The sequence below is a fragment of the Eublepharis macularius genome, chromosome 15 (assembly GCF_028583425.1).
Source record: "Eublepharis macularius isolate TG4126 chromosome 15, MPM_Emac_v1.0, whole genome shotgun sequence".
NCBI lineage: Eukaryota > Metazoa > Chordata > Lepidosauria > Squamata > Eublepharidae > Eublepharis > Eublepharis macularius.
The window spans coordinates 22,887,551-22,912,239 of record NC_072804.1 but is presented as its reverse complement, the minus strand read 5'-3'; the positions used below and the strand labels follow the sequence as shown (position 1 = coordinate 22,912,239).

General features: G+C 45.3%; 2 protein-coding genes across 5 annotated transcripts in view; one reads left to right on the top strand and one right to left on the bottom strand.

Moving 5' to 3' along the window:
* Positions 1 to 2,411, bottom strand: part of EVC (EvC ciliary complex subunit 1) — a 49,329-nt gene extending 46,918 nt beyond the window's left edge. For all 4 annotated transcript variants that reach the window (XR_008598310.1, XM_054999983.1, XM_054999984.1 and 1 more), the window contains exons 1-2: positions 2,179 to 2,411; positions 43 to 156 (exon numbers count right to left, since the gene is read on the bottom strand). Coding sequence is in view for 3 of the 4 variants with exons in the window: in XM_054999983.1 (XP_054855958.1) it covers positions 43 to 156; positions 2,179 to 2,370 (306 nt within the window). In the remaining variant the exon portion in view is untranslated. The remainder of the gene's footprint in view (positions 1 to 42; positions 157 to 2,178) is intronic.
* A 93-nt stretch (positions 2,412 to 2,504) lies between these two features.
* The window catches only part of EVC2 (EvC ciliary complex subunit 2), a 56,345-nt gene continuing 34,160 nt past the window's right edge, over positions 2,505 to 24,689 (top strand). The window contains exons 1-8 of the mRNA XM_054999659.1: positions 2,505 to 2,774; positions 5,739 to 5,793; positions 6,344 to 6,498; positions 10,363 to 10,428; positions 13,607 to 13,793; positions 15,000 to 15,106; positions 17,958 to 18,020; positions 23,468 to 23,590. Coding sequence (XP_054855634.1) covers positions 2,556 to 2,774; positions 5,739 to 5,793; positions 6,344 to 6,498; positions 10,363 to 10,428; positions 13,607 to 13,793; positions 15,000 to 15,106; positions 17,958 to 18,020; positions 23,468 to 23,590 — 975 coding nt within the window. The 5' untranslated portion in view covers positions 2,505 to 2,555. The remainder of the gene's footprint in view (positions 2,775 to 5,738; positions 5,794 to 6,343; positions 6,499 to 10,362; positions 10,429 to 13,606; positions 13,794 to 14,999; positions 15,107 to 17,957; positions 18,021 to 23,467; positions 23,591 to 24,689) is intronic.

The window sequence follows — 24,689 nt, the reverse complement described above, 5'->3', positions numbered from 1 at the left end:
TGAAACATCAGACTGCACTCCATCTAGCAAATTGCCCAATACCTTTTCTGTGACAGCCCATTTCTTGGTTTCCTTCATTTCTGGTAAGGGATAATCAAAAGGATGTTTCTGTGCGAGAGAGCGACTGCCTTCAACCATTCTTTGGGAGTCAGCCTCCTGAAATCCCAAAGACAAAGATTATTCCATTAGTTACAACAGAAAGACAGTTCAATAGACTTTTATCTAAAGTAGTTTAAATGACGGTGCTTGAATTCTATAGACAAACGGGCTAATTGCCAAGTGATGTAAAGATCGCACTCCTAAGAAAATTAAACTGAATATATGTGTGACGGTGCTCCACTTACAGGCCCTACTCTGACCTCCACAAATACAATGTGTTATTTGCACAATACAATTGACATAATCATTACCTCCGCTTCTGCAAGGCAACTGATTGCTTGTGCAGTCAGGTGTACAAGCCCAGATCTGCCAATTGACTTGAATGGGCTCTGTTGGAATCCTGCAAGTTGCAGATCCTCCAACGAGGACTGGATCCAGAGAAACAAGGGACTAGGTCAAATGAGGTCTCTCCCAGTAGTGTTGAGCGCTGTAGATCTTGAATGACAGTCCCGGAGTACAATAACAGCCCCCTGAACGAAATGATGGTCTCTGCAATTAGAGTAACTGGTCTAGTTCTACTCTGAGATTGTTATTCAAGGCCTACAGCACTTGCACTGCAGGGAGACACCATGTTTGACCCATTCCTTTGTTTCTCTGGATCCAGCCATCACTGGATATGCAACTCTGCAGAACTGCAATGTACATCTCCAAAAGAGATGCCAGCAGCTTTGCTGAGGTCTGAGCTAGGCCTGCCCTCAATAAAAGCCCGTGCTCATTTTACGATTATCACAGCATGAAAGAAAAATCAACTGTCTAACACTGGTTCATTTGGCAATTCTAGCTTTAACTTATTGCTAGGCAGGGACAAAGCTCGCTCTGACTTTCTTGCCGGCATTATTGCTCGTTACATTATCCCTGATGATCTACTCCAGCCATTGGGGAGTAACTTGGATCTACGAGAATGGTTATTCAAAGAGGACATTCCATAATTGTTGATTAAAAGTTTGCTCCCTGGTACAAAACCATAATGAAGGGCCATGGCAGAGTTGTCTATTCTGTCATCTTAACAGCTCACAATCTAAGGATGGCATTTATGGCATTGCGCTTTCAAACAATGCCAACCGAGCTACTAACATTCCAACTGACCAACGTATCTGTGCGGCAGCTCAGCGGAACTACCACATTACGTTCTGTCCTGCCCCTTGTCCCTGGATCCCAGAAATAAGTTCCTGGCTAAGATCCTGGTTGATCTACAGTTTTTCTCAGACCCTGAAAAGCTAGCTTTTATGCTTTCTGAGGCAGGCCCTGTTTCCTACAGAATGGCTCTTTTTGCTTTAGCAGCCAGGCAGATCCGAGCGAACAGTCTTGGTAAGAACGTTTCTAACAGAAGTTAAATGTGACCTGAAGTTCTAGAATTTAATCTCGTCTGTTTGTAAATGTTTTAATCTTCCAAATTGTAAAGGCCATTGGCTGCGTACAATAAACCTGACCTGCCTCGCCATGTACGCCTCGGGGCCGTTCAAGTCAACTGGTCTTCCTGGCTCCTATCTTATACAAGGGGCCTTGAGGCATCTTCCAGAGACATTCCTAGCACTGGCTTGAGAACATCCCCAGCGCTGCTAGAACGGCTCACCTTCGGGCCTTTTCAGGAATGGAATCCAGGAGGTGAAGGATTGGGGCGGGGGGGGGGGGTCCACCAGCCTGCGGCTCCTGCCTGCATTACAAAGGCAGGGGGACGCAATAGGGTTGCCATCTCCAAGAGGAGAAATTCCTGGAGATTTGGAGGGTGAAGCCTGGAGAGGGCAGGGTTTGGGAAGGGAAAGGACCTCAGCATGGTATAATTCCCTAGAGCGCACCCTCCAAGGCAGCCCTTTTCTCCAGGGGAACTGTTCCCGGTGGCCTGGAGACCAGCTGTAATTCTGGGAGGTTTCCAGCCGTCACCTGGAGGCTGGCAACTAGGGGGGTTCGCCCCTCGAGGCCGGGCTGACGAGGCGCCCGCTTAAGAGGGAAGCTTTCGGGCCGCCCCGAGTCCCGGCCCGGCGAAGTGGGCAGCCAAGTGGCCGGGGGCGAGCGCGGTACCTGGCGGCGGAGCAGGCGAGGCCCGAGCGCCCCGAGCCAGAGCAGAGCGGCCGCGCCGCCTCCCAGCCCGATCCCCAGCAGCACCGCCAGCGCCAGCAAGCCGCCCGAAGGCTGCCAGAGGCGCTCCAGGAGCCGCAGCTCGACCTCCGCGCCGCAGGGCCCCACCGGGGGCGCCCAGCCCGCCGCAGCCATGCAGCCCCCGACGCCGCCTTTGCGCGCCTGGCGCTCGGGGCGTCCGCCCGCCCCCAAGAAGGAGGGCGAGCCGCAGCCCCGCCCCGGCGCGTCCCTCTCCCCGGCCCGGGTGGGCCGGCCTCGGAAGGGAAGCCCTCTCGGGGGGAGCCCGAGCGCTCCGTCCCAGAAAGTTGCCGCGGCTGCCCATGCGGCCGCCTGCCCGGCGCGGCGCCTGCCCGGGAGCGGCTTCGGGGCTGGGCGTCGCGCTCTTGCTGCTGGCGGCGGCGGCGCCGAGTTGCTTCGGGCAGGGGCTCGGGGAGGGGCGGCCCCGGCGGGAGCCCCGTGGCCGGCCGGGCCGCGGCCTAGTCCGCCCGCTTCCCCCCTTCCTCGGAGCAAACTTTTCCCCGGCTCTCGGCACCGAGCGGGTGAGTGAGCGGCGCTCCCGCTGCCCCCCGCGCGGCTCCGGAGGGCTCCGTGGGCGGCCCGGACTTTCTGGGGCTGGCCAGCGCAGGGCGGCTTTGCGAGCCTCGAGTTGGGAGCGGAGCAGTCAGGGGCCTTTTGCCCCGGCTACGAGTGGAAGATCCCAGGCTCGACCCCGGCAGCAGCGCGGGTTTGAAAAAGTTCTCCGGTAGTAGTAGCAGGTCTAAGGACTGTTCCTGGCGGCTGCTCTGGAGGGCCACTCGGCAATACTGGCCAAAGGCCTGACTTGGCATAAGGAGGCTTTGCATGTTTGCGCTTCAGAAGAGAATAGGGAACACATGAAGCCGCCTTATACCGTCAGTCCTTCGAGGTCAGTATTGTCTACTCAGAGCCAAACTACAAGTGACGCCTGACACAGGTTGGACACTTGCCAGCTTCCCTCAAGTTTTGATGGGAAATGTAGGCAGATTGGCCAAATGTTGGAGAAGTGACCGTTGAAAAGTCCATTGGACAGCAGTCGGAGAGCCAAGCTGCAAGACCAGGATGCCTACATTTCCCCTCAAAACTTGAGGGAAGCTGACAAGGGTCCAACCTGTGTCAGGCATCACCTATAGTTTGGCCCTCTGATTGGCAGGCGCTCTCCGGGGTCTCAGGTGGTTTCACATCTCTTGTGTGGTGGAGAGTGCCCTCAAGTCATCGCTGATTTATGGCAACCCCTCATGAGGTTTTCAAGGCAAGAGACTAACAGAGGTGGTTTGCCTATTGCTTGCCTGTGCATAACAACCCTAGTCCTTGTTGGAGGTCTCCCATCCAATTACTAACCAAAGTCAACCCTGCTTAGCTTTTAAGATTTAACAAGATCAGGCTCATCTGGACTATCCCAGTCAGTGCTTCACAGCTCTTACTCCTCTCTGATTCTTTAAACTGAAAATGTCAGGGGTTGAACTTGGAACTTGTTTGGTTGTTAAGATTTTGGCAATCCAGCCATGCATAAGGGGAGATTGCACAAGCCTTTCGATATGTGTGGCCACCATTTTTGTGTGAATAGGGCATATGGACGTTTTCCAGTTTAAGTGTGCACAACTGGAAATCTAGGTGCTTGAGGGCATGCATTTGCATGGACTAAAGCTGAATGCTAGGTGCGCTGCCTTGTTCACATAAATGGTGACTGCATATATTGAAATTATTGTAAGTAGTTCATGTTTTTTCCTGTGGGGTGAAGATTTGCTGTTTATGACTCAAGTAGTAAAAAAGTAAATTATTATTTATTTATTTGTCATTTATATTACGCTTTTCTCACTGAGACTCAAGGCGGATTACACAGTGTGAGATTAGTTCAGTCAGTATTAAGGACATTTCCATATACAATGCCATAGGGTAAAGAAACATAAGTTTACAAAGGCATAGCATTAGCAAGAATTCAATACAGAGTTGAAGAAATGCTGAAACAGAACATAAGCAATTCTAGGGCTGACATTAGACAACATGAAGCACAGGTAACTTGTAGGAGCACATATTTAAAACAACAGATAGTATGTAAGACAACATAGTAGTGAAGTCTATGGTCCTTAACTCATTAGCGAAGCATCTGAGAGCCCCTCCTTACAATACAAAAGCCTTTTTGAATGACTTGGTTTTGCATCATTTGCAGAAAGCTAAGAGAGTGGAGGCTCTCCTAACCTCGGGCAGGCCGTTCCACAGGGTAGGGGCCACCACAGAGAAAGCCCATGTACGGGCTGCTGTTGATTTCATCCATGTGCAAGGCAGCACCTAAAGTAGGTAGTTCACTCTGCTTCTAAGCGAGGTTAGAGCACCTAAACTGGAAGAACTGAACAAAGTTTTTCTGCTCTTCCACTTCCTTCACTTACGGAAGAGCTGAGATTCTTAACCATATCCATCCCAGGCTCTGTTCACACATACACCATAATCACTTGTTGAGTTGTGTTTGTGAATGAGGACCTGTAGATTAATCACCTCACATAGAACTGCAGTGGCACACACTGTCCTCTCAAACACTGGTGCTCTTCAGTGGGGATGATTCATACATTCATCGTCACAGGTTGAGTAATCTAGTCGTTCTGGGGGCCTTTTCACATTACCTTTATTGTTTTACATGATCAGTTCCGGCCTTCCTGGAATGTGTGCCCTCAAGGGCTGGTGAAAGACATTTTGGGGCCATCTGTTACGTTGCCCCAGCCCAGCATATAGTTGGAGAAGGCCAGGCCTACTCATGGGACCAAGCACTGCATTTTGTGAACGTGTCCTGAATTTCTAAAAGTATGTCCAGTGGTGAAAAGCACTCCATCATAGATTTCTGGGCCAGCAGAATAGTCCACCCTCTTCACTGCTGCACTGGAGAAATGTGATTCATTTCATCAGAGGGAAAATCATAGTGTACTCAGAATTTTTAAAAAGCCTGTATGAATTCACCCTTGATCAGTAAACCTCGATGATAATGGTTGTTGTGGGTTTTCCGGGCTGTATTGCCGTGGTCTTGGCATTGTAGTTCCTGATGTTTTGCCCGCAGCTGTGACTGGCATCTTCAGAGGTGTAGCACCGAAAGACAGGGATCTCTCAGTTTGACACTGAGAGATCCCTGTCTTTCGGTGCTGCACCTCTGAAGATGCCAGTCACAGCTGCGGGCGAAACGTCAGGAACTACAATGACAAGACCACGGCAATACAGCCCGGAAAATCCACAACAACCATCGTTCTCCAGCCGTGAAAGCCTCTGACAAAATATCTCGATGATAATGTTTGCATTAATAAGTCCTGATCATGAGACCCCCATTGTGCCTTTAAAAACATTAGGATCTTTCAACTCCAAGTAATACCGTATCCAGTGATGTAGAAGAAAGTAGATACTGTCAAAAGTCTGAAGTAGGGAAAATTGCGTAGCGACACAAGCACTGTTTCTACATACTAATTTGGGGACTAAGTCGAAATATTTAAGGCCAAATATTGTTTCAGGTGGCTCAAGATGTGTTTAGGATTCAAACATCGAGGAAGTGTTTCAGCACAACAGGTAAGTGCTAATTTCGACTATTTCACTATTTTATAAAGCTACTTTTTGACAGTGTGCTGCCTGACGTAATGCCTAGTTATTTTGTAATTCATATGTTTATGGGTGAGAAGAAAGTATTTTCCAGGAGATTTCATGGTTTGTTACCATTTTGCAAAGAAATGGCATCGTCCTTGCAAATCTTCCACAGCGGGAAGTTCAGAGCAGAGTGAAGCACGTTCCTGTCCACCTGTTATAATAGACCTGCACTGCAGGTGGTGTGATGGAATCCTGCAGTATGGAATCCTGCATTGCTTCCTTTTTCAGCTCACCTACTTGGAGGACCAAGTAGGATCAAAGGGCTCCAACACTTGTTCTTGTGTCAAATGCATGGGAGTTTTGCAGGTGGGCCTGGTTCCAGTTTGGAATGCTTCATTGGCACTGAAAGTACACTAGGGCTGTCTTGCCTAGCAGTTCCCCTGCATCTGACAGGCAAAGTGAAGTAACACTGGCTGAAATGTGTCTGCCGATCATCTGATAGTCATGTATTGAATTTTCTTTCTTTTTTTTTTAGCTGTCAAAATGCCAGAGATCCAGGGACAAAACGAAGACCACAAACTACTTTTAACTTCTGCTGGACCAGATATTCACAGCAACCATTCCTCCTTTGCTTCGGTATCCTTCTGGACAAAAAAGTTCAAACGACAAGTTTCTGTTAACCATCAAACGGTCAGTAAAAGATCATCTCTTAAAATGCCTTGCTTAATTCAGGGTCTGAATATCTGTTATTTGTTGGATACTGTGGTGGACATTATAATGTCATTGCACTCAGTAGTTCTAGGGAAGCACTGCCCTTGCATAGATTTTAATTCTTTCCCATGCAGTCAGATCTTCAAGTTTAATTAGGGAGCTGCGGGTTGGGAAATGCTACTCCACTCAGGGCTGTGGTTTTTCATCCTTCCCATGAACTGAAGTTGTCATCTAAGGCCCTGATCCACATGCCTTTTATGAGCCAGGTAAGTTTGGTCAATCCCCAGGTCGTGAAATTCCCTGCAGCAGAAAGGTGATTTTACTCCCTCAATTTTGGTGCTCTGGATGTTGGTAAAACCCATTTGTTTCTCAGGGCCTTTGATAGTTTACTTATTAATTTACTTCTGTACTTTTAATTGTATATATTTTGTGTGTGTTTCCTGATTTTTAGGAATTGGTTATCTTATGCTTTGTTTTGGTCTTAATTGTGCTGTTGGCTTTTGCAATTTATTTCATTGTTGCAGTGTGTTTAACCGACTACTTTGTAGGTTAGAACAATCAATAGAATTGGGATCTAAGTTTTCTAAAACAGACAAATAAATGTAATCCATAAACATTGTTTGTATTCTGCTCACTTGCAACCTCACCATTATGCACCCCCAGTTTCCTGCCCTCTTCTTATGCAAGTTAAAGTGAAATTGGAGTCAACTGTTGCTCATTGTTTCATCAGCTATATAGTTTTAAATTCTGGGTTCTCACAGTCACCTCTTTGAAAGCTTATTTGAAGCTCCAGTGTGCAGTATTGTGAATGGCTAACGAAAAGTAAAATCAGTACCATTACTAGCCCCCCCCCCCCATATAGCCTATTGTTGGAAGATCTTGCCAAAACTAACTACTTTTAAATGAAGCCAGCCTGTTGCAAAGGCCAATCCAAAACATTACAAAATGTATATATTTACTTCATTTATACCTGCCTTTTTCTCCTATGGGGAACCAAAATAGCCGACATCCTCCTCCTCTCCCCCTTTTTATCCTTACAACAGCCCTATGAGGTGGGTTAGTGTGAGAGCGTGTGTGACTGGCCCAGCAAGTATGTGACTGGTCACCCAGCAAGCTTCCATGGCAGAGTGGGGATTTGAATCTGGAGTCTCCCAGACCCTAGTCTGACACATTAACTGCCACACCCACCGCCTTTTGCTGCCTTCTCCCCAAAGAGGCAATTTCCCCCAGACTTGTGCCCTTCCCTCCTGTCAGCATGCTGTCCCTCAGGTCAAGGCTTTTTGCCATCCTAAGCCAGATACACCTGTTGTTTCCTCCTGTACTGCCAGGTGCAAGCGATGCCCTGTTGTAAACTAGTAACTTGACACTCTCCAAGCAGTTGCTGGGATGGAGAGCTGGAAAACAAATTACACTGATTGAATCCTAAGTCAGTCATATAAACATGTAATTCAATATTTGCAGTATATACCATCAGAAAATCATCAAACATCAAGCAGATAAGTACCGAATGTACCATCAAAGAATTATAACACAGGCATCTAAACAGGTGGTACATCAAAAATTAATGTTATCAGCATACATTTCTTAAAGTGCACAGTGCTCTAGTACAGTGTACATTTCTTGAAGTGCACAGTGCTCCAGGTATACACTTAATCCAAGGTAAGTCATGCCAAAGTTTTGCTAAACACGAGTTCTTTTTGTTGCAGGGCCAGCCAACACTTTCCCCCTGGGAACTAGAGGGACTGACCTGAAGCACTGTGCACTTTAAGAAATGTGCACTGTACTGGAGCACAGTGTACTTTAAGAAATGTATGCTGATAACATTAATTTTTGATTTACCAGCTGTTTATATGACTGTGGTAAGATTCTTTGATGGTACATTTGGTACTTACCTGCTTGATGTTTGATGATTTTCTGATGATATATATTGCAAATATTGAATTATATGTTTATATGACTGACTTAGGACTCAATCAGTGTAGTTAGATAATCATGGTGTAATTTGTTTTCTAGTTAGGATTGTGTTCCGTGATTCTCCTTAGTGCTTGCTACCTATGGAATGGAGAACTGGACTCACCTTCTCTTGCCACTCGTCAGTATCCATATGCTTAATAAAAATAAATAAAATAAAAATAAAATAAAATAAATAAAAAAAAATTATTATTTTCATTTTGTGATGCACTTCATCAGAGGCACGTACAAAACACGTGCATTGCTTGCCACCATGGAAGTTAATGCAGAGCCAGTTTGGTGTAGTGGTTAAGAGTGTGGGATTCTAATCTGGAGAGCCGGATTGGATTCCTCACTCCTCCACTTGAAGCCAGCTGGGTGATTTTGGGTCGGTCACAGCTTCTAGGAGCTCTCTCAGCCCCTCCCACCTCACAGGGTATTTTTTGTTGTGGGGATAATAAAAACGTACTTTGTAAACCACTCTGAGTGGGCATTAAGTTGTCCTGAAGGGCAGTGTATAAATCGGATGTTATTATTATTATTATTTATCTTATCTTACAGTTTCCATGTTTGTTGGTATTTTATTTTGTTTTCACAAAGCTTATGCTCTGCCGTTGTGCATTCATAATGGCTACCAAGGAAGCTAACAAATTAAAACATAGATAATAAAACCGCACCTTAAAATCCATTAAAACCAATAAAAACGTGTTATTAAAACAATTAACCCAGACTAAAATGCATACAAACTCCATAAATGTCACAGTTAAAACATTGGGCAGGAAAAGGGGATCTCTAAGGAAACCCCCAGCAGGGCCCTTAAGTGTTTTTTTTTCAAACCTGTTGTCATGTATGCCGGCATACCTGCCATTCTTGTGTTCTGCATTTTGTGTTGATCGTAACTGTTTGCCAAAGTTATATTCTGTATACTGTATATGTCATCTGAGGGCCAAGCTACAAGTGACAAATGGCACTTGAATGGCAAGTGAACAGACTCATGCATATTCCTCCCTGTTCACTTGCGCTCCACTTGATCACGTAGTGATCATGTAGTGATCAAGTGGAGCACAAGTGGAGTGCAGGTGAACAAGGAGGAATACATGTGAGTCTGTTCACTTGCCGTTCAAGTGCCATTCGTCACTTCTAGCTTGGCCCTCTGAGATCCAAGCTACAAGTGACGCCTGACACAGGTTGGACACTTGTCAGCTTCCCTCAAGTTTTGATGGGAAATGTAGGCATCCTGGTCTTGCAGCTTTAACGGAGAGCCAAGCTGTAAAACCAGGACGCCTACATTTCCCATCAACACTTGAGGGAAGCTGACAAGTGTCCAACCTGTGTCAGGCGTCACTTGTAGCTTGGCTCTGAGTGTCTTAACTGCTAACATGAAATGCAGGAGAGCCAGTGGGGCCTCTCCGTTATCTGTTGAAAATATTTACTTTCACTTTTCTAGCAAGTGTCCTTGGAGGCGAGCAGCGAGATGTATCTTTTCCCAGAGACTGGGATAATTTCACTTTGTACTCTGTCTAGCCTAAATGAATCAGTTTCCATGAATTTTCGCGCCAGAATGTCAATGGACCCGAACAACCAGAAGTTTCCTTATAATTAGTAATGCCTTTGTTTGAATTATGCTACAATAAAATTGGTTAGTCTTAAAGGTGCTACTGGACTCTTTTTGATTTTGTTTGAATTGTCACTTCTGCCAATTGCCACCTTTGTGTGAACACCCTGAACTGTATGGATCTCAGTAAAGTTGCTTCAACTGGAACACCTGTGTGTTAACTGTGGAGAGCTTGAGGGACCTAACTGCCAGGGACTGACACTTGTTACTGATCCTATAATGATAAAATACATATTGTACATTTAAGCTGAAATGAGGCTGTTTTGTTTTCTGTGCAGCGTCAAGATGTGTCAAGAATTGCGGTGTCTTCTGCACATGGAATCATTTTTCAGAAATGCGCAGTGGTAAGTTTCCAAGTGCTTTCTTGGAAGCATGAGATCCAAATCTTTTTTTTTATATATATATACTTGATCACATAGTGATCATGTAGTGATCAAGTGGAGCACAAGTGGAGTGCAGGTGAACAAGGAGGAATACATGTGAGTCTGTTCACTTGCCGTTCAAGTGCCATTCGTCACTTCTGGCTTGGCCCTCTGAGATCCAAGCTACGTGTGTGTGTGTGTGTGTGTATATGTGTACGTATATGTATGTGTATGTATGTATATCTATGTGTATATATGTGTGTATGTGTGTATATATATATATATATATATACACACACACACATACATATACATACATACATATATATATGGAACCCTACCTTAGCAATAGCCTGGAATGAGTGTAGTTGGTAAAATCAAACAAGGGAATGGTTAAATCTTTCTTTTGGACCACCTGGAGAATAAATAGAATTATTTTGAAATGGTAATTATGGATCTAGACGCCCCATCAGAATCATTAAGCACAGCCATCTAAGAACCATTTATCACAGCCATCTATGGGAGTCCCTAACTGAACCTTTACTCTTGGACTCTTGTATACCACAAGGAAGGAGTGCACATGGACTTTGTTGCTCCACATTTGTATGATATTCTGATTGTTTGAAATGTGTACTATAAAGAGGTTTTCTATGCATTTGCACTTGGTGGATGTTTGTGCAATATGTTGTAGATGAATTGAGGACCTTCTATTGGAGCAAATATTGGAGCATTAGCACTTTACTATTTGAATGTATGTTACCTCTGTATGAATGGTTTACTCTGTATGCACATGGCACTTTAAGAGACTTTCACCTCAGTACAGAGTATAAACGTTATGGTTGGATTTGAATATACATGCTAATATAGAAATATGTACTTTATTGTTATAAGTAAATATAAGACTTTGACTTAACTTTTTTCATACTGTTATTTGTTGTGTACATTATAAACAATACTTAGTTTGGGAAAAACCAAGCAAAAGTCCAGCTGCTTTAAAAACTAATAATATTTATTCCAGCATAAGCTTTTATGAGTCAAACTTCCTTTCCTCAGAGGCTTCTTCAGATGCTTTTAGAGCCTCTCTCTCTCTCTCTCTCTCTCTCTCTCTCTCTCTCTCTCTCTCTCTCTCTCTCTCTCTCTCTCTCTCTCTCTCTCTGTCTCCCTCCCTCTCTCCCCCCATCCCTCTCAACTGTTCAACAATACTCGTACTAACGTTAAATGAACTGGTAACTAAGGAATCCTTATAGAAGGAGGTTTGTTTATTTTTATTTGGATTTCATTTCCCATTTCCACAAAGTTCCAGAAGTTTACCAGTATGCTTGTCCCTTTTCCAGCTGTAGCAGAGTGTTGTGCCTCTACTCAGTAGACTTGGAGATTTTTCTTGCCGGAGATTGGAGTCCGGCTACAAAATCACAATCCAAGTACAAATAGCTTCTAAAGACCTTCAACCTAAAGTAAACTCGATTCTGAAAAATTAAAACAAATTATCATTCACTCTGGCATACTGCTGGCAAAAATTCAAGGCACCCTGTTGCCAGTTTAGGATTGCATACAGTTTCCAGCATGATAAGGATCAATTCATGAAGAGCTCGATATGGGAGGGGCAGAGATCAGGTAGAGAGAGAAAGTGGGGGCTTTACCTTCTCCCTCCCCCTTGAGTTCCTTGCCTGCTGGTGGAGAGGTGACTAGGAGACTCCATACACCTGAGGATACAGTACCAGGCCACCTAAGCAGGGTTCAGAATCTCATGTGTAACATTCTGAGTATAGTGTCCTTCCCAGGGCTTTTTTCTGGAAAAGAGGTGGCAGAACTCAGTGGGTTGCCCTTGGAGAAAATGGTCACATGGCTGGTGGCCCCGCCCCCTGATCTCCAGACAGAGGGGAGCTTAGATTGCCCTACGCGCTCAGCGGCGCGGAGGGCAATCTAAGCTCCCCTCTGTCTGGAGATCAGGGGGCGGGGCCACCAGCTATGTGACCATTTTCAAGAGGTTCTGGAACTCTGTTCCACCGTGTTCCAGCTGAAAAAAAGCCCTGGTCCTTCCTAATCCAGAAAATAAAACAGAAAGGGGGACAGAACAGAACAGAGAGGAGGAGGCACCCATTGTGAGCCTGGTGGACGCTCAAGCGTGCTTTCTTGCACAACCATTCTGCATTTCCCAGAACCTGATTTGGAAGGCTTGTTCCTTCTCTTCTGAGTTATGCCTCTCCGGGATGTTCCGCTGCTCCTATTCATTCAGCCCTTTCTCTGCATATGCTTTTCTCTTGCATTCAAATGGCTGGCTTTCTATTACTCGGTTCCCAAGCAACGGCTTGCTGTAGTAGAGATTAAAATCATCTTGAGAATTTAAAATCAGAGGCTGGTGGTGTTTGTGAGTTCCTCCAAATGCCCTCAGAAATGCTGGCATGACCCTTGACCCTTTCACAGCCAGAATAGAATCAGGCAAGCGGCATAGTACGTGGAGTTCTATGTAACTTTCTGCCAGTGTGCTTTTTTTCAAATGGAAAAAAAGGCTGCTGTTGGGAATCAAGGAGGGGCTGATGTGGAAGGGAGTTTGCCTCTTTCTCTGTCAGCTTTTTCCCCTCTCAGAATTATTCTTTTTAAACTGCTTATCTCCCTACAAGCAGATAGACACACATTCCCCTTTAGCTGCTTGAGAAAGAGTTAAGCCCCTCCCCTCCCCTTTCTCTTTGTTCCAGATCACAGCTTCTAATGGCTTCTTTTCATGAAAATAATGTCTGAGGAGAGTTCCATGGAACGTTGCTCAATACAGTTTGGTTCTAAGTTTAAGAGGTGTTGGTTAATATTTCCATTTTAATTAATACTTATTTCCAGGGCTTTTTTTTCTGGGAAAAGAGGTGGTGGAACTCAGGACTGCACAATGATGTCACTTTGGGTCAGCTGAAACAAGGGGGGAATTTTTAAAGTTTAAATTGCCCTTGGCGAAAATGGTCACATGGCCGGTGGTCCCGCCCCCTGATCTCCAGACAGACGGGAGTTTAGATTGCCCTCCACACCAGTGGAGCGGAGGACAATCTAAACTCCCCTCTGTCTGGAGATCAGGGGGCGGGACCACCGGCCATGTGACCATTTTCAAGAGGTGCTGGAACACCATTCCACCGCGTTCCTGCTGAAAAAAAGCCCTGCTTATTTCTTTCTGTAGGTTGGTACTGACCATGAACCTGAAAGAGCATATGTGAAACTCCTGATTAACAACACCAGCGCACCACATGCATTAAATGTCACAGATCTTGTTTTACTGGATAATATCACAGGTCTCCATGTTCAAGGAACGAAGGGTAATCAGACAGCAGATGGCTTCCAGACATTCCGGATACAGTTTTTGCATGGTAGGTTCATTGGTTTGTCATGGAATGTAGTTGCTGTAAGAAAATATTTAGGTAAAATTTGGGCAGACCCTGAAGATAACATGCAACAATTCAAAGTCAAATAAATCCAAATAAAAATTCAAGTTGCAATGTAATTGTGAGAAAGTATCAATGGTGGTTTCCAGTGTATCCCCAGCTAGTATTTTTAGCCTCGCTTCTGTGACTGTCGTCCATCTCTCCCCGCCCCCTTCCATTTGTGTCTTATTGCAATGCGATCTCATTTTTATTCCTTCTTCCACGCATCTTAGGGCTACAGATATAAACTCCCCTCCTCCATTCCCTCCCCTTCAATTTCTTGTAAAATGAATCAAATGTACGTCAAAAGAATCGTAAAATGAATCAAATGTGTTTCAATCTTCATAAAAACTTGTGTGAAGGGAGAGCTTTTAAAGCAATGTCAACAAGTAAAATAACAGTGGAAAAATTGTGTTAAGAGAAAAAATAAACAGACTCCCAAGGAGGTGTTTTGCCTTTACTGTTGTAGTTGTGCAGTTTTGATTCTTTCTGTATGTGTATGTTGGTGAGTTTTGCTGCCAGTAAATTTTAGTTGTGAACAAATATAGGCTGTTTCCACACTACTCACCTTCATCTGGAACGGGGCGCAACGTCGCAAAAAAACCCGCAGAAGATAGCGTCTTCTCGTGCGAGTTTTGTGCGAAGTCGTGCAAAATTTGCACGAGAAGACACTATCTTCTGCTTTTTTTTCACGACGTTGCACCCCGTTTTGGATGAAGGTGAGTAGTGTGTAAACGGCCATAGTATTGGTTTTCACGGGTACCTCTCGAGGCAACAGTTCTGGTATTTGGTTGGGGGGAGAAGAATTTAAAACTTACCCAGCATGATGGTCCCAATCCAGATCTCTCTCCTTCCCTGAAGCAAGTTTTTGTGGCTGAGCGAACCATTTTGGGAGCTGATCCAGGATTCCCAGCAGTTCCTGCCATTTGACTCCAGCACCTTCAGAACCTCTGGCTGCCAGACACTGCTTGTGCCAAACAAACATTTCTGAAAAGCCAGCCTGTTGTGTGCCAGTGGCAATACATAGATTTGTTATTACAGGGTTTCAGCAGATCATTTTATCTCTTTTATAACCCAGATTGTAGTTCCACACAACAGAGATAAAGCCAGAAATACTATTTTTCACACACGTTTTCTTCTCTTTACTTTTAGTTGGGGACCATTATTTACTGGAGTATATTGCCATTGTTAATGCAAAGGAATCGGGGAATGCTGGAGTATTGATTCTGCCTGCTAAACTGACCTTCCGCTCACCACTGGTATTTCCTTTTTCAATACAATTATTGTGTACTTTTCGATGTCAGTGTTGAAGTCAGTGTATTGTAGTGGTTAGAGTATTGGACTAGGCCAAGGGAAAACCCAATCCAGATCCCCATTTCACTGGATAGTTTTAACTTCTCCACTTAAGAAGCATTCATTAGCATTCATCATTAGACCCTTCTTCTGAACATAAAGACCTCTCACTGTGGTTGTGGAACTGTTGTACTGGAATGATCATTTGGTTTGACCTGCCTTTGAAAAGGTCGGTACCACCCAGATGTGGCAGACTAGCAGAAACAAGGAGGATGACATTTCAGAAGGTTAGCAATGTATGCTCTGAGCTCCCCGATTCTCTTGTAGAGAAAGGAGGGATAAAAATGTTTTAACTATGTCACATGTATGCCAATGGCTAATTTAAACATAGATCAGCTGTTACATGATGACTTGAAGATTTAAGCCTTGGGAGACCAACAAGTCCTTGGTCCCTGAAATCTGATGTGTTTGTATGTCGTGTCTCTTGTGCTGACCTCAAGGCTAAGAGTCATGGAGGGATACGATGACCTTAAGAGGGACAGAGAAGCCTCCTTTAGGCTTTCTGAGATGTTTAAAATGTGGCAAGGTCCCCTAGGGTGGGTAATGCTTATATGCTTCTGCAAAACTGGGCAGATACAGTCAAGGAAAATTGGGGGCTGGGGGCTGGAGATGCTGGAAATGTATTGTAGTCAAACAGTTCCCAGAATAAGGACTATTTCCGTCCTCTATATGTTTCGTTAAATTGAGGATATCTCTTTAATGTATACAGCCCACTCACCTGGCTTTTTGCAAAATAATTTTTTTGCATCATTTAATATGCCATGTTAATACTTATGCTTTGTTTCATCTCCATTTTCAGATTTCTAGTTGGTTCCAGATTATTATAATAATAATAATAACAACAACAGTAACTACAACTATGTTTATATACTGCTCTCCTAGACAGATTAGAAAGTCAGAGCAGTGAACAGAGTCCATGTTATTATTATCCTCATCATTCATCTGGGGAGCTGCGGCTGAGAGGAGCGACTTACCTAAGGTTCATGGCAGTAGCAGGCACTGAACCAGCTGACTACTGATTCGCAACTCAGCCACTTAACTATTACGCTATAGCAGCTCTCTAAATCCGATTGCATTGTTTGTTGGATGTCCCATCCTGTTGATTGTGTTGACTTGTGAGAAAAGTGGCCTATAAATAATGTAAATAAATAAGTAAATAATAGAGGCCCCATCACCCTGGTAGCCAGTATGTGCAATGGAAGATGGACTGATTGGTGTCCCAGCAGTTGGAAAGTCACTAGTCCTGTATTTGGTGCCCTGTAGCATGGCTGCTCCCCCACCCCGCCCTATGTAGGACATATATAGTGGGAGTGGAAAAATCCTGTACAGCATGCTTTGAATCCAGAAAAGTGAGGACTGGAGCCCAGTAAGTGCTCCAATAATCAAGAAAAGCAGGTCTTTATTTACATAAGCTGAAAGCAAATTTATTAAGAAGCGAGCCAGTTTGGTGTAGTGGTTAAGAGTGGCAGGATGCTAATCTGGAGAACCAGGTTTGATTCCCCACTCTTCCACTTGATGCCAGACCTTGGCCGTTTCCAGACGGCTTACCTGCAGCCGCTCCATGCCGCAACGTCGCGGATCGTGCCGGGGAAAACGCGAAATATCGCGTTTTCTCGCGCGAGTTTTGCGCGACGTCGCGCAAAACTCGCGCGAGAAAACGCGATATTTCGCGTTTTCCCCGGCATGATCCGCGACGTTGCGGCATGGAGCGGCTGCAGGTAAGCCGTCTGGAAACGGCCCTTGGTTCTGTCACAGCTCTCTCAGAGCTCTCTCAGCCCCACCCATTTCACAGGGTGATTGTTGTGGAGATAATAACAACATACTTTGTAAACCACTCTGAGTGGGCGTTAAGTTGACCTGAAAGGTGGTATGGTGGTGGTGGTGGTGGTGGTGATGATACATTGTCATCGGGTCACTTGGAACCATCTTGAAAAACTTTGCAATTCCTATGGAAAAACTGCAGCTTTCTGACATAAAACCTACAGAACTGCAAAAGATGGCGCTATTTGGAACAGCGTACATATTACGCCGATATCTGGTTGATACTTAGATCTCCGGCGGAAACTTGTATCAGCTTAGTAAGGCCAATCAATAATGACGTGACCTCTGCTTATTGTTGATTGTTTCGGATGATGATGATGATAATGATAATAATAATAAGTAAACAGAGAGCCCCAGTTCTTAGTGATAAGAAACCACGGTACTGCCCTTCTCCCCACTTGAGAGACCATGAGTTTGCAACAGCTGGCAGGAGCCCAAGCTCAGACTAATACTTCTGCCTGATTAGCATGGGCACAACTTCCTGTGGGTCAGATTAGTGCGCTTGTGTAGCTTGCATTAATTTCAACAGGGTTTGCATATGACACTTTCCCTGTATATTTGGGGAGAGCATCTGTCTGCCCTGCTCTGCTGCCCTTAATGGTGCCCAATAGATGCGGTCTGAGGTGGTTGTCTCATGAGAGACCTGCTCTGCAGCCTTCGAGAGCCGTTTTGCTTTGGGCCAGTTTCACTGGACCTCCCTTTGGTTAGCAAGACCTGTGCAGGGAGATGGTGCCTTAGAAAGTGTATACCGCACATTGTGGTGGTTGCGATCCTTCCATTTAGCTGTTAAATTCTGCCTCTTGTCTGAAATATGGGACATTCTATGAGGGGAGGAGAGCGATGACTTTCTTCTCAAAAGGTGATCTGGGTATCAGGTTAGATTATGCCAGCTGAAAACGGCTGATAAATGGACCTTTCCCCCCTCTCTGTTTTCAGAACAATTCTGAGTTTGATTCGCTGACAGCATCGTTGAGAATAATAGGAGAAAAAAAGACAAAGGTAAACAACTTTGCTTTCTCCCACAGGCCTCTTGCTTGCTTCTGCTTGGTAGCTTAAGGTCGTTTTAATGGACCAATTTGTGATGGAATCCCCGGTGCAACTCATCCAGTCTATTATGCTAACGTAAAGACTTCAGTTTCAAGATTATGTAAAGTGGTTGTAATTACAGAGGAAAATGCAATTCAGATTTATTCTAGAAGGGTTACTAGCTACTCTGGCAATTTATTTTTACTCATACAGAGGTTGGGGCATTTTTAGGTAACTACAAACAGAGTGGGTACAGAAATTGGGCTATGGATCAAAAGATCCCCGCCAAAATCTCACTCTGGCCACTCTTTAGGTGGCCTTTGGCAAATTATTTCTCCCTCTCTCAGCCTTTGTTAGTCTCTCTTATTTTCAGTGTGGTTATAATAATGTTGACCTACCTTGCAGGACAGTTGTTAAGGTTCACAACAAGGTCACAGATATGGAGTGCTTTGAACTCTCTAACACGCTACATAAATGTTAAGTATTTGGCCTTTTGCAAATTGAAGGTTGTCCTGCAAGGGTTGTGAGTGCCTGGACCATCACCTAAATAAAGTAAATAAATAAAAATAAATGAATAAAAAGTTAGACTTTTTTTTGCACCTGATTTCCCCCTGCTGCTCTTCTTCCTTTGTTTTCGACTTCACCGATCAGTTGTACAAAAGCATATGAAAATATTGTTTCATCTCCAAAGTATGTAATTCTGGTTGCTTTATTTGACATCTAAAGGAATATATTGTTAAAGCAACTGACAAATATTTGGGCAGAGAGAGTGATGTGCCAAAGGTGCCTATTGAATAATTTTTGTTAAATCATGCTGGTCTAGAAGTTGCAAGACAATAACATTCAGAAAATAAAAACTACTAAGCAATAAATGTAAGATAAAAAGGGCTACATTTTGATACTACAACAAACTGTTTGTTGTACAGTCCCTGGCTGGTCTGCCAGTCCCTGGTTGGTCAGAACTTAGGTTTGCCGGCTCTGGGTTAGGAAATTCCAGGAGGCACTTCTTGCTGGCAGGAATCCCTGCGGTATGCACCAGTCTGGTTGCCTGTTTCCATTGGCTTGCAAAGGAATACCCAGCCATTCAGGTACTGGTGATCTACCAGAGCTGGGTCTGAGAAGTGGAATTGGCCAAGATAGAAGCTCTGACCTACCTGATCCAAGTAGGGCAGGATGCACCAGCCTTCCAAGACACCCTCCACGCAGTGACCACCCCAGCTGAAGTTCTGCCTTGGATGACCCTGGCAACATGCCCCAATCAGATGCTGAAAGCAACGAGGATCAGCCATGGCCTGGCCAGTAGGGGACAGTGCAGTGCGGACCCTCCCATTGCCAATGAAGGAAGCTACACATCAACAACCTGAAGAGCTCAGATTGCCAGTTGGCAGAAGACCACCTTAAACTGATGGATGGTGAAATCCCACAGTCACCCCTAGGCTGGACCAGAGCCTGTCAGATGTGTAGAAGGCCCAGGTCTGGACCCTCCTTCAACAGGTACCCGGAGTATTCTCTTGTCTTGTCTAACTGACTCAATTTCAACCCAGTCCACCTGTTGACTACTTTCATGCAAACAATAAGATAAAATAGCACATGAAATAGAGGACATGTTTTGACTTAACATAATAGAACTGTCATATAGCACCTAGTGGAATCCAGTGGTGCTGGACCCCAAGCTAGATGGGAGCATTTAATTCTGTGTCAACTGTAGAGAATTTAACAAAGTCACACAGTTCAACACTTAACCTCTGCCCTACATAGAAGTTCTCATTGACCAACTGGGAATGGCCCACTATCTTTCCACCATAGATTTGACCAAGAAATACTGGCAGGTGCCCATGGCCCCCCAGAGATCAAGAAAAAATGATGCTTGCTATCCCCCATGAACTCTTTCAATTCAAAGTAAGGCCCTTTGGGTTGCATGAAGCACTGGTGACCTTCCAACTCCTAGTTGACAAGATATTGGCACAATGTCAGGAGTTTGCCCTCTTCTACACTGATGACATAAGGCCCTGTGCGGACTGGGACCAGCATATCTACAGGACCGTGCCCCGGAGGACACTCCGATCAGGGGACAAACAGCTGTTGGTGGTCCCTGGCCCCAAGGAGGCCTGCCTAGCCTCAACTAGAGCCAGGGCCTTTTCAGTCCTGGCTCTCACCTGGTGGAACACTCTCCTTGCTGAAATCAGGGCCCAGCAGGACCTACTCTCCTTTCGCCGGGCCTGCAAGACAGAGTTGTTCCGCCAGGCATATGGCTGAGGCTGGGCCTCTGCCAGACTGAAAAAAAAGGGGTGTATAAAATCTTAACCCTCCCTGTGAAGGCTGTCCACCATCCTGTTTTAAATGTGTATTAATACACTGTTGTTTTAATGTTTTAATGTAGATGAATTTTTAAATTGTATTTTATATGTTGTTATCTGCCCTGAGCCCACTCGCAGGGAGGGCAGAATAGAAATTTGAAACAAACAAACAAAATTTTGCCCCAACTGGCCTACGCGCCTGCACCATCTGCAAAGTGTCCTAAGAGCTCTGGAAGAGGCAGGCCTAACCGTAAACCAAAAGAAGATCCAGGTCAGCTTCCCAGAGCTAAAGTACCTGGGGTTCCAGCTGGAGTATGGCCAACTGTGTCTCTTGGCAGAAAAGCTTGCAAAGCTGGAGACTAGCCTCTGGCCCACCCCGAAGAAACAGGTCAGGAGATTCCTCAGGCTCATGGGTTACTACAGCAAGTTTATTTCCCACTTTGCCAACATAACCACTTTACCAACCTAACAAGGTAGCATGGTCTTCAGTTTGCCACCAAGCATTCCAGAAGATGAAAATGGCATTGTCCAGGGACCCCATCCCGAAGAACCCTGATTTCAACCAGCCCTTCATAGTCCAAACAGATACCTCCAGTATCAATTTGGGCAGTATCACAAGAAGTGGATGGGCAAGAACATCCAGTCCTCTTTATCAGTTAGAAGCTCCAGCTTGTGGAAGTCAACTATATCATCGAGAAGGAAGCCTTGGCAATTAAATGGACTGTAGGGGCTCTTCACTTCTACCTAGCCAACAACCTTTCACCCTGGTCACCATCCATGTTCTTCGGTGTGGCTAGCCTGGATGAAGGACCATAACGTCCGTGTCTTACACTGGTCCCGTCCCTTTTGCCTTTCAGCTTCACAGTCCATCACCTGGCAGGTCACCTCCATGTCGATGGAGACTACATGTCCTCACTGTTTGAGGTCCCCACCCCAACAGGAAGCCTCCATGATGGGGGGAGTGTCTGGGGCTGGAACTGATCACTAGCCCAGACTCTCTGCCATTGAGACCACCCTTTGCCCACTAAGGACGCCATCAGCAGCCAAAAAGGCCTCTGCCCCCATGACTCAGCAGCTGCCAAGAAGGACCCAAAGAGAAGCAACACACTGCTTGTGGGCCTCAGCTTGACCCTCACGGCTTCCGTGTCTCCATGGCTGACAGTCTCACTGCAAGCCTCAGCAAAGTTACGCAGCAACCCAAGGACAGCGGGGATGCTCATAGCAAGCTTCACGCCCTCAGCCCAGCCTCTGGTCATTGTAGGCAAGCCAACAGATGGGCCTGGACTTAGTCGAATGTCATCCCAAGCAGCAGCCTCACTGAGAGAGGTGGAGAAAGGGTGGGCCACCCAGACAGGAGACAGAGAGCTGTCTGGCTCCCAGGGATAGGGCAGAGGGCTGGAGGAGGTGGAGACCCCAGGTGGTGTTTCAAACTTTAGTCAGTTGTAGACTGGCACAACAGGAGTGGGCACAGAGGGGTAGAGTTGGCCAGGAAGGATAAAAAGGGCTCCAAAAGCACAGGCCAGGGAGGAGACAGGAGGAGCTAGTACCTGTGCACAGCCCTCCAGAAAGGTGATACCCAGGGCATGGATGTTGCAACTCAGCTCTGCCATTCCACATCTCAGAGCCAAGCTACAAGTGACGCCTGACACAGGTTGGACACTTGTCAGCTTCCCTCAAGTTTTGATGGGAATTGTAGGCATCCTGGTCTTGCAGCTTGGCTCTCCAACTGCTGTCCAATGGACTTTTCAACTGTCACTTGTCCAATATTCCGCCAAGCTGCCTACATTTCCCATCAAAACTTGAGGGAAGCTGACAAGGGTCCAACCTGTGTCAGGTGTCACTTGTAGTTTGGCTCTGAGATCTGGGGGTTGGACAGCCATTGGAAGACCCCAGCATGCCCTGAACGCCACCATAACAAGCAGAATAGTAAGGTTTGATTATGAAGTTAGAAGATAATTTTTTAAAAGCGTGATCTGAACTGTCCTTTAAATTTGACATTACCTAAAATTCACTTTATACAGTTGCTTTCCTGAACAGTTCTGTTCTACTCGTTCTGTGAAAAATTAGAAGTGTGGGAACCTTCCTGACCTTCTCAGACAAGCTACTCCATCAGGCACGACCCATCACAGAGAACACTCAATGATGGGTGGTTTTGATCTTACCCATTTGCAAGGTGGTACCTTGCAAAGGCTGTGCTCTGATGAGTGGAGCTGCCTCAGTGGAACATAGCAGGAAAGATGGGCCTGCAGGTATAGGGGCCCCAGGCCATGGAAGAGCTTTATTGGCGATAACCAGCACTTTGATTGGTTCCTGGAAACTATTTTGCAGCCAATGTAGACACTATAGAAAAAGTGTAATATGCATACCCTGAGTAGCATAGCATTCTAGACCAGCTGGAGATGCCAGCTAGTCTTCATCAACAACTTGTTCATCCTCAGGTAGGTGCTGTCTGAAGCCTTTGCATCCTGATTTATGAGATTCCCTGAAGTTTCTGACGGGCCACAGTTGGGAAAGGGCTGCTGCACTTGATGGGGCCTGGCTCTGATTCCCTCTGGCCTTCTGTTTCTCTGTGTCATTCTGGAACGGAGGTGTTTTTGGCAAAATTTCTCTTGGGCCCTGACATTAATCAGCAGGCCTTAGTCATTCAGACAAAGCTATTGTTATGTTTTGGGTCCGATTCCTGGCAATTGAGATTGAAGCTTGTCAAGAAGTTGTAGATAATGAGGTCACCTTGTGGTTGCGTCCTAAGCCAAGTTGTAACTCTTGATTTGTTTCTTTATCCACAGCGCTTGTTTGGGGTTGTTTATCACCATCCTGGAGAACTCCAGCTTCAAAGCACTGCTTGTGGGTTTACCATAAGTGTTGAAAGATATTCTTCCCCAGTTTGTATTTAGTTACTTGCGTATTTTATTCTGCTCTTGCTCCAAGGCACTCAGGGCAGCATACAGGTTTTCTATATTATTTTCCATCTGAACCTCCTGCAGAGGTCTCAGATGGTTTCCTCTGAGGTAGTGCTGTGAATGTCAATGAATCAACTTGGACTCAGTTGCTTTTGTTTCTGTTAATCTCCCTGTGTGGATGCAGATACCACAAAATTCATATAGGTGTTTCTTTGTTTTTCAGATTTTGTTGAGTCACAGCACACATGGTATGGGATTCTTTGCTGCTTTTATAATTTCTTTTGTACTAACAAGTGTGATGTTGTGGACTGCTTACAAAACTCGGCGAATTCTCAGGGAGCGCCAGGTGAAGCAATTTGTTTACTTATTATATTTATCTCTCCCTTTTCTACCAATGTATCCAGATGCCTTAGAAAATTAAAATGTGTAAAATACAAAGCTAAAAATAAACAATAGAATGGGGCACATTCAGCAGCAACCTGAAATTCTAAAACTTCATCCTCCTTATGAAACCAACAAATAAAAGTGATGCAAACAACAGTACAACCAATAACAACAACAATATTCGATTTATATACTGCCCTTCAGGACAACTTAACATCCACTCACAGCAGTTTACAAAGTATGTTATTTTTATCCCCACAACAATCACCCTGTGAGGTGGGTGGTGCTGAGAGAGCTTCTAGAAGCTGTGACTTACTCAAGGTCACCCAGCTGGCTTCAGGTGGAGGAGTGGGGAATCAGACCTGGTTCTCCAGATTACAGTCCTGCCACTCTTAACCACTACACCAAACTGGCTCCCAAAACAAAACAAAACCCAATCCAGCACCCTCAGTCAACCCCCAAATGCTATCAAAAGGCCAACACTGAAACAATAAAAATAGGCCTTAATCCTTTTCAAAGATTGGGAAAAAAACATCTTCACCCATTTCCAGACAACAAAGGGATCAACCAGGGCTGTTTTCACACTGCTTACTGGCCATGGAACATCGCACCAAGCTCCCCCGCAATGACAGCATCTTCCTGGTGCAATTTTGTGTGAGAATGCAGTTCTCATGCGAAATTGCACCTGGAAGATGCTGTTGTTCTGGGAGCTTGGTGTGATGTTCCGTGGCTGGTAAGCAGTCTGAAAATGGCCCAGGTTAGTTGGGCCAGGAATTCCAAAGCCTAGGAGCCTCCATTGGAAAAGCCGTTTTCCCACATGCCTGCCAGTTTCGTCTAATTCAAGGCAGGCACATGCAGAAGGAGTGCGTCCAATAATTTTAAACTTAGGGCAGGTTTGTTAAAGCTGTTTTAATTTTTACATACATCGTTGTAATAGGGAGGTGCAGGTAAAGTCAGTGTTGACAGTTCCTGGATAGTGCTGAATTAGAAATGCGTGAATCTGAGCATCACGTTTTCATAGAGTATGCAGGGATTTTGAAATGGCAAACCTTCTGTTCTCA